A 10,411-nucleotide genomic window follows, 5' to 3' on the forward strand; every position below is an offset into this window, starting at 1 on the left:
AGGGAGTGTAGTCAAAAAATCTGTGTGAAAATAGAGAGTATATCCGGTGAGGAATTGAAGGATTCTCTAAGGCATGTTACTACATTCAAAATGTTGTTTTAATTGATTAAATGCGAGTTAGTTAGTGGTGACTGCGGTTAAGTGACTGCGGCTAAGTGTATGCTCCTGAAAATCAGATCAAACATCATTTCGGGAATCGTAACAAAGCCAACTTCTATAAGGCTTGCCGTGCTTCTCCGCCAGGATTCAAAGTAACCACATTGTAACCCTAAGTTACAAGCTCAATCGTAACCTTGAGCAACTTCTACTCACAAGAATCTAGGGTTCTGAACCAACTCAATGGAATCCAATTGAAGGTAGGGTTTTAGACCACTCAACGAAATCCAACTGAAGATGGGGTTCCAGATCACTAAAAGAAACCAAATAGGGAACGATTTTCCGGACCACTCAAAGGAATCAATTGAAGATAGGGTTCCAGACGCTTAACGGAACCAATTAGGGAAAGAGATTCTGGACCACTCAACAAAATCCAACGAAGATAGTGTTCAAACTACTCAATGGAACTGAATAGTGAAATATATTCCTAACCACTCAACGGAATCCAGTCAAACATTGAGTTTCACACCACTTAATAGAACCAAATAAGGAAAGGGATTTCAGACCACTCAACGGAATTCAACGAAGATAAGGTTCCTGACCACTCAACAGAATCGAAATTCCGGACCACTCAACAGATTCAATTGAAGATTTGGTACCAGACCTGAAAGATGGAGGTTTCTGATTTTCAGGAAGATACCACCCTATGGAAGATTTGAATTCTCTAAGGCTCACAAGACAATCTGGCCGACCTCTTCACCAAATCACTGCCGAAGACGCATTTCAGAAGCTTGTTCATGGAATTGGTATGCATAAACTTTCTGAGTTGTAACATTGCTATTTATCTTTGGAATTATGTCAATCTTAGGGGGAGTATCCTATAGATACTTGCTTAATCTTAATCTACTCTTTTTCCCTATGATTATGAGCATTTTTCCCACTGGGATTTTGCTGCCTAACTATGTTTTAATGAGGCACCCACATTGGGCTGGTTATATCCCTGATGACGTCATCTAGACGTTTCTTTTGACTTTGCATCTCTCACGCATTGTTCCTTAGACTATGGATTTTGTCCGTACTCGAGTTTTTGCCATAGCCTTAGGGTTTTTAGTGAGACTTACTACTTATGCAAGTTCCTACCTTATTGAGAATAAGCGTTGTTTCTTAGAATCAGTGCCAATAAGTTGACTTCCTCAACTCCTGCATGATGCTAAATCTACCTTGAGTATTTACACACTCAAGGGGGAGTGTTGTAAACATTCCTAGTTTAAGTATGATTGTGTAAATCCTAGATTAGATTTGATTCTAATTATCCTTTCCTATTGTATCTTGTATTCCTTGGGGTAGAAGGAATATATTCTCTCCTTTATTACTATAAATAAAGGCACAAAGTAGGAGGGATAACAACACACACATTCCCCTACAATTCAACAAACACATCTCTCTCTCTTCTCCTTGCCGCCAGCCCTTTCTCTCCTTGTCAGATAAAATGGACCACAACAATATAACATTTTAGAAAGATTCTCAAAATATTGGTCAAATAGAATTCCTCACATCATTAAGCAAAAAATTTTGAATTTTATGATAATTGTAGATTTAATTTTGTTTTTCTTTTTTTTTTTTTTTGGGTCAAAAAATCATGTTTTTTGTTATTGAACTCGTGAGTTTAAGCAATGCAATAAGGACACGTTTGTAAGAAAAATTAAAATTAAAATCATTTTGATTTTTTATTTTTGATAAATAACTGACATCTATTACTCCTTCACAAAAACAAGAAAATTTTCATTGTGACGGGAACACAGGTGGTACACCACGTGTTTTTATGGAAGTGGTGGGTAATTTTATTTTTTAAGTTATTAAGTTTTTAACACATATCCCACCATTTTTATAGCTATGCATGGTGTACCACCCTGTGTACTGATCACACTAAAAAATTTCTCCACAAAAACAAGCGATACACCTTTTTGCATCATTCTGTCTAGGTCGAGTAAACTATGGATCTTGAGTTTGAAGACTTGTGGCCTGTCGCAGTAATCAATATTTCATCCAAATTTGAGAGATCAAATAAATGCTCTAAATATAAACACAATTTTGAATCACTCTCCCCCATAATTGAAAGGAATTTTGAGAAATAAATTCATTAGATACTTTTGATGTATGTCAACTAAGTATTGTAAGTAAATTGCTTCCAGTTGTTCAATCATTTAATAACAAGAATCATTCAAATTGAGAAAGCAGAACCACTTGACATTGCATATTAAAATTCATTAAAGCTCAATTCACATCATTATGCTCGATAAAAGGAATTAGGGAAGCTCCAATAGAAAAAAAATACTTCGAAGATGAACTTGTTCTCATTCAATAGTTAGAAGTTCTTGACGATATATGTCAAAAGGAAAGGTGCTGAGTTGGAATCCCATTCTAACGAAGGATTATTGTAGTTCCATATGATCATATTAATAGTTATATTGACAGTTATCTTGGTTCTCAAATTGGTGTTGATAACTATATTTAAGCAACATTAACAATTACAGTGACAACTAAGTTACATTTGTGGTGAATATGGCTTAAAACTTAAAAATTTTAGCCTAGAAAATTTAGGTTTTAACCCAGAAACAGTTTTTTTGTTCCAACCCTTTTAACCTAAATTTTTTAGCCCGAGATTATTAAAGAATAAATTTAGGCTAACTTTTTCTTTTAAGCAAATTTTTTTTAAAAAAAAAAAAAAAAAAAATATGTACACTATCCTAATTTAATTTTATGAACATTTTAACCAAAAAAATATTTAGATTCCGATAAATATTGAAAAATCACTAAATTTGGGTGAAAATTGAGTTAAATAATTTTTTTAATTATTTTAGCCATTTGTTAAATTTGGGTCGTTAGATTTTTTTTATTTTTTTTACTGTTAGATTTGATTAAATTCAATCTCAGCCATCGGATTCAATAAATCCTGGGGACATGCCCACATGGGTGGGGTCCCACTGATCACCGCACATCATTTTCTGGACTAAATCCTGGGCTATTTATGGCTTTGTTTTAGGTTTTAGGTTTTAGGTCTAATTTTCCACTTGGGTTGGAATGGATTTTTTTTGGGGGGGGGGGGGGGGGGGGGGGCGGGAATAGAAGGGGAAAAATAAGAGGGGGGGGGCGGCGAATAGAAGGGGAAAAATAGGCTTTAGCACTTGGGTTGGAGTTGGTCTTATAGAAGGGAAGTTCTTTCCCAGTTATTATAGGCAAAGCCCCAAAAATACGAGTGCAACTTCTAGAGATGACATCCCTATAAAAACTGTAATTTTTAGTCATTCCATACCTTGCCAAAAAAACCGATCCTTGTTTAACAACCACACATTGTCTTACCAATTCTCACTCGATATGTTCCTCAAAACATCCGATTCGTGCGGATTCTTCCCCCAACTAAAGAAGAGATCTTGGCAGAATTGCTACATAAGGACCACTACTACAAATGGTACTACACCCTTGATCGTCAAATATCAATTGCTTGTTGAACCCTGTAAATGTGAATTGCGTGAAAGTAAGATACTCCAAATTCGGGAGTCCAAGAGTTTTATAAAACGTTCTTGATGGAAAAAAAATGTGAACAAAAGATCCCACTGAATTAAATTTGGTCCATAAATCTAAGAAATAGTGAGAATTCTGAATCTCTCAATTCGAAAATCCAAGATTTGAATTGATGTCCTTTCATTTAGTCCTAAATTGCATTAATTTATCCTAAAGATTTCATTTCAGTTGGAAATTTGTTCGAAAATGGTTGAAGTCGTTGGATAGGAGGATCACTCTGACTATAGCCCTTGCTAAGTTTACCGAAGACGAAAATGATATATTTGATATTATGGATGACTGGTTACAGAGGGACCGCTTTGTTTTTGTGGTATTTCTGAATACAAGCCAAAAGTATTGTAGCACAAAAGCCTAAGCTGCAAACATGTACTTAAAAATGAAGCCATTACCGATTTCAAAGTGACGCAACAGCACCCATTAAACAACCCTCCTAAATTGAACGTCGAAAAATGGCTCTACTTACTCCAAATACTTGAGAATATACTGCTCAATAAATCAGCAGCTTATGCATGAAGTTATCAAGCCCAAAAATTAAGTCTATTCACAGCTCATCCAGCATTTTGTCCTCCGAAAGGGGTCAAAGTTGGAGCTCAACTCAGAACATAAGGCACAGTACAGATCTTAAACCATATATGCCATTCTCAATATACTCGGTTACTGATAGTTTGGTAAAGAGACCTTAGCTGAGTGTTCCATTTATCTACGGCAGCATACTTCTTCATTCCCTTTGACCTACACAATGTTCACAAATGAATCAGTGGGAATCGATAAGAGAAAGCATTAACATCTACCATGATCCATTATGCATGGATTAAGAATTAAAAAGTAGAGAGTCAAGGAAACAGACCTGTCACCACGCTCTAAGAGCCGGTTCACCTGATCAATATGTCCATCAATTCGGTTATCCAATATAAGCAAAACCAAAAGTTGCTCCACATCTTTCTCCGGAACATTAAGTTCCTGAACATCAACAAACTTTAGTAAGTTTACAGGTGATATGAGGAAGCTAATAATGGCAGCAGCAGTGGCCGAATTGGAAAAATGCATAAATTAAAGTATAAAATAAAACCCATCAAGTATTTGTGAACAGTTAAACAAGCACAACAAGGCAATGGAAAACAAATACGACAAGACAGAACCTATGGATCACCTTTGATATGAAGGGAATCCGAATTCTTGTGTACGGCTTGATAAGTTTGAGCAACACTTGTGTCCTAACATTCTTCAACAGATCTTCAATATAGTTTCGGATGAATGGATCATCCATAATTGTCCTCCTGTTACTCTGAGAAAGTACAAATACCAACTCAACTAAGTGAAGAAAGAGACGAAGGAAAAATGAAAGAAACACACAAACACCTACGAAAGGTTAACTATTCACGTAACATCAGGTTAGTGAAGAATAACACCTTAAGAATTTTCTCAAACTCCAGTATCTCATTTCGTTGATATGCTGCAATCAGATTTGTCATTGCCAAGATCTCAGGATCGTTTTTATACCTGTGGAAGAGAAATCATAAGAACAAAGGCAGATGCAAAAACTTGAAAATAAATATAAAAAAAAAATGTTTTTATAGCTTACGGCTTCGCTTCTTGACCATCAAATGGATTAACTTCCGACTCCATCAGCATATTAGCCAGAACTAAGTACCTGTAAAGCAATGCACATTGAATATGGAAAAATTAGTAAAAAATGTGTAATACTCCCACAAACTAAATCTACTGTAAAACCCAGTCCAGATCAAGTCATGGATGGCTGCAGTATATCAACCTAAGGAATATTTCTCATCATATATCACTAAAAATTTATATTTACATCTGTACTAAGGCGACACATCAAACATGCTATGTGTTGGATAATAAATTTAAACTTTAAAAACAGTTATTTGTCAACAATGTCAAACATACCCTTGGCATAAAGATTCATTGTCTTAAATCCCAATTATGGTACTTATTATCCAAATAGTAATATAGTAAGTGCATTTTACATAAAATTTGACTTCTGATGCATGCTTGAGCTGGCAGATATTTCATGAACTAGACTCCATTATTACCTTATAATCTAAGTTTCATACGCCTCATAGATTATAGTACATAAGAATTAATAGCCTGACCTCTACTTTTTAAAGCTATCAACACTCTATACACACATATACATGAGGGAGAGAGAGACACACAGACAAAATGGGCACCTATTAACAAGTCTAAATGAATGAGAAAAATAGAAAGAAAACAGATGTTCCGCTGGAGAGCATACTTCAAGCATTGTATACGCCTCTGGTTCCCAGCTTCATCGTAGTTCTTAAAGGCTTCAAAAAAATCTGTGGCTGCATCTGCCCACTGACGCTCAGCCATATGCATCTTACCCCCGCACTCACGAATTATTCCCATGATCCTAGGATGAGGTATTGCTGACTTGATTGCAAGAGCTTTTTGGTATAATTGCTGCATCCAATCTAGAGTCAGATGTTGCCCAATCACAACGGAAAACAGGAACATAGAAAATAATAAGAAGTAAGTTGCTGGATGAATTATTCCCTACAAAGAGAATGGTAAGGTGGCATTGTTAGCCTTTTACAAAATGTGGCACACAAGCTACAAAAATCCATCATATTCTCCCATCAAAATTCATTCAATGGTGAGGTGTTCTTCCCTTATACTTTAAATGGGCTACATTCCCCTTAAGCAAAATGTATATGTTGTTACACCATCATGAGAAACTTTTATAATCATGCTTGTTGATAATACTGACTAACCGGTCATGAAGGATACAAACAAAATCTTTCAAAATTGCACATGTAAACGTTTGACTATATAAAATTTTGTTTTATATATGCACTTGGTGCTTGGCTAGGACACTTTTGAACATTGGTGAATTTGGAAGAAATGGATTTATGAAGGTTTATACATGCAATTCTTTTAGGTTTAGGGTTGGGTAAGGGCCGCTTGGGTATATTGTGGGGGAGAGGAGTCAATTGAGTCCCATACACTACCAATCCAATCACTCTATTCCTCATTAACAATCCAAGAAATTGACCTCTAGAAGATGACAATTCGCATAAACCTCTAGAGGTCAAAGCAAATGCCGAATCATACACGCAAGGATAAGGAAAAAAATAATACTAACAAAATAGCAGAGATCAAACCAAATGATGAATCATACATACAAACCAAGACATATGCTAACACAGTAATACCAATTCCCCCACTTGTGCTATTGTAATAAATATAAAAGTAAAACAACACCTGAAAACCAAAACTGATCAACTCAAGCTTAAGTAAATAATGAAATTTATTTTGTAGTTATTATTTGTCCTCCATCAGTGATGAGTATCGCCATTGCTGGTGTAATTCAATTAACCTTTATATCTTTGTTCTTTAATTCATCCAAGTCCTACATCACAGACTAGCAAAAAATGCATATGACATAGAGTAAGAGCGAAATACAGAGCTTAAATATGCATGTCATCCATAGAAGATTCTTACCTTAAGCTTTTTGTTATTTTTAGTCTCAGTGTACATTTGAATCTCAATAGCGTAAACCTCTAGGAGTTGACTTCCTTTCTTTTGGTCATCAGTACCATCTTCCTTTTGACAGGATTTATGGAGTTCCTTCAAAATCTAATAGTTCAACACAGGTTACTCTCAGCCTTTCGATATCACAATCAGAGCACAATATGATGATAAACGGTGTCATCCAAACAAACGGATTACCTTACTCATTCGCCCATATTCACCCATATCAAACCAAATTTTGCAAAGCTTAAGATTTGTCTTAAACCAAAGTCTCTGCACGAAGACATCAGAATATTGTATTCACATATCATATTGGAAAGAAAAAACTAATGATAAAACAAGGTTATATTATGACCTCATTCTTTGCCTCTTCGAGGGCCTTTAGAGTGGTCTGATAGAACTCTTGCAGGAGACCAAAGTTCTGACTAGCTGAACCAGAAACAAAATCCATAATATTGTTTATACATTTTTCACTGTAATTCCTTGTTACTGCTGATTTGATGTATGTCAACATCACCCTGTATGCATCCATCATTTCTTTATACCTCCCCAGACGATAATAGAGCTTCACGGTTTGCTTCAAGGCTTTAAATCCCCTGCAACATATTAATTTTATTATTACTACTACAATTATTATTAACTAGAAGAAGAAGAACAAGAAACTTTTAATATCAAAAGCTATGTACAAAAACATTAAACACACATTCACACAAAAATTACAATAAAACCAAAACACTCCTAACGCCTGATAGCAAAAAGTCAAAAAACAAACAACTTAACAACACTGCCATGACATCTACAAAACAGATGCAGAAACAAAAAATTCCTCCTGAGACATGCAGAAGCGGATGCCCACAACGCTGACCAAATCTAACTCAATCCCAAAGATCTTCCGCACAAACCCGCTTGAAATACTAAGAAATTCTCCCTTTATGTTCCAAAAATTAACCAACACATTGTTTACCACATAAAGTTAACTGACATATGGCTAATACTAAACTACGCAAAAAACAAAAGGAAGCCAATCTATTGTAAAAAGAACTACCATAAGATTTGAATGTAAACCACCTTGAACAATCAAATGTTCTGGGAGGAATAGACGAACCCTCTTCCACCTTTCTAACAGTGAAATAAACTCTTCCACCTTCAAACTGTAGATTACTACTGACCTTTACCATTGACCTTCAAATTATAAGGAAAATAAACAGAATCTGCACACCTTGCAATACAGCCAAGAGTCAAAGTTGGCTTGACAAGCATAGATGTAAGAAGTGGGAGCAATAAAACCAAAAATATTCTCGGTGATTTCTAGAAAGTGAATGTAACCTAGGAATCAGCATCTCCAGGGTGCTTCCCCCAGCCAACTAACCTCCAGAATCTCACCCTCTGCCTATTACTCACCACAAACTTCCACCAACTTAAACAAATAAATGAAAAAATTCCCACTGAATTTAGTAGGAAAGCCGACAAAGTACACAATATTAGAGTACAAAACTTAACCCCCTGGTAACAAATTAAATTATAAGGGATAGGATTTCAAGAGGAATGGAAAAGGAAAGACATGAGCATAAAGCTTATAATGCACATATTCACCATAAACAAGACATCTTTTTATATCGCTAGTGTACATTCACAAAATAAGGAGCATTAACGGATATAGGTGCAAATTGATGGATGCAAAGAGCTCTAAACCACCAGGTCAACTCTTAACTCAAGTTCAACCGTTATTGTTTTAAGACTTCATGAACCCGCAAAAGCAACCAGAAATAAAATACATCAGAGGGAATTCCAATGTCAAACTGCCATAACCAATAACAAAATGATATGGAGTTGAATAATGTTTAATTTCATCAAATTTGTTTTACCACACTTTAACCACTGATATGGAGTCGAACATGATTCATCATGTTATTCTATATTGCCCCAATTCCCTCCCAGACCATACGTTGTGAGCTGAATTGAAATTGCATAGTTTTGTAAGACAAAGCTTTCTCCCATAGGCAGAAAAGTAGCGACCTAAACAACAGAACTAAATTCATTAAGTTGCCATGGGTTCCAGCATCATACTTCATTCACAATTAAATGGAGACGGTATTGTGATAGAAAACGAGAAGGGAACACAAAAATAAAAAATAAAAAGAACAAAAAAAAAATAAGACAACCAGAGGATTGATACGAACGATAGAGAGCTCATTTTCTCCTTCTCACCCAAACACTCAAGATTATGCCGATTTCTCACCGAATCCCAACTCATTTCCTCTTAAAAAAAAAAAACCAGAAAACGAAAAGTGCGAATAGCAACGAAGAATTTAAAATCCTAGGGCTGCCAGAACTCATTAACATTTTAGAGCACAAAGTTATTTCGGTTAATCACCACTCGGCCTTCTCAGGCTCCATGCGAACAACTTCATCGAACCCCGAAAGTGCTCCTTCTGGATCTGTCTCAACCAAACCTGAATTTTTTTTTTTTTTAACAAAAAAAGTTAGGAAAATAAAACCAAAAACCATTCAGTACAAAAAGAGAAAAGGCTGAGAAGAAAACCGAAAGTTAATCGTACCTTTAGAGTTGTAATATTGGTTCTCAATGTCGACGTCCTGTTCCTCAGGTTCCTCATCCGAGTACTCGAATCCGTAATCCTCCATATCAGCATCTGCATACAAACACATAAACAACACGCAATGCTATTATGCATAGAGAATGCGGCATTCACTCACTTCCTTCAGTACTCTTTAGAAACCCTAATCACAAGAAAGACTTTCGTGAAGAGAGAGAGAGATACCGGAGCCCATGACTGAACAGAACCAAGATAGAATCTAGGTTTTCAAAGCGTTCAGGATTCGGGAGCTACTGAAATCAGAGCAGAGAGAGACCAAAGAGAAAGAGGGTTCGGATTCCTCTTATTAGGGCATTCCGATCGATAGGTGATTGTAATTTTGGACCCACATAGAATTATACACAACTTTTAAAATTTTATAAGAATAACAACCAAACTTTTGACATTTATAATAAATAACAACCAAAACTTGATATAAGGTTTCGTTTGGCAGTTCAAATGGTTCTGATTATTTTAGTCGAATAAAATAAATAGTTATCAGATAATATTGGCTAAATTAGTCACAGAGTTTGGTGCAATATAAAATTAATGACCGTATTATTTATATTGAATTTGATACTGAACTTGATAAAAATAAAAAATAAAGTAAAAAAAGCAAATTT

General features: G+C 35.5%; 1 protein-coding gene across 1 annotated transcript; it reads right to left on the reverse strand.

The window, feature by feature from the left end:
- Nucleotides 1-3,912: 3,912 nt before the first annotated feature.
- Nucleotides 3,913-10,109, reverse strand: LOC125476590 (COP9 signalosome complex subunit 2-like). Its single transcript, XM_048582862.1, has 12 exons — nucleotides 9,975-10,109; nucleotides 9,753-9,845; nucleotides 9,569-9,647; nucleotides 7,550-7,790; nucleotides 7,393-7,467; nucleotides 7,165-7,299; nucleotides 5,936-6,123; nucleotides 5,261-5,329; nucleotides 5,088-5,178; nucleotides 4,829-4,963; nucleotides 4,526-4,638; nucleotides 3,913-4,410 (listed from the first exon to the last, which is right to left on the reverse strand). The coding sequence occupies exons 1-12, from the start codon at nucleotides 9,982-9,984 to the stop codon at nucleotides 4,320-4,322; spliced, it is 1,320 nt and encodes a 439-aa protein (XP_048438819.1). The 5' UTR covers nucleotides 9,985-10,109; the 3' UTR covers nucleotides 3,913-4,319.
- Nucleotides 10,110-10,411: the final 302 nt, after the last annotated feature.

The sequence above is a fragment of a genome, unplaced genomic scaffold, assembly GCF_019419815.1.
Source record: "Pyrus x bretschneideri cultivar Hongxiangsu unplaced genomic scaffold, Pyrus_bretschneideri_v1 Contig199, whole genome shotgun sequence".
Taxonomy (NCBI): Eukaryota; Viridiplantae; Streptophyta; class Magnoliopsida; order Rosales; family Rosaceae; genus Pyrus; species Pyrus x bretschneideri.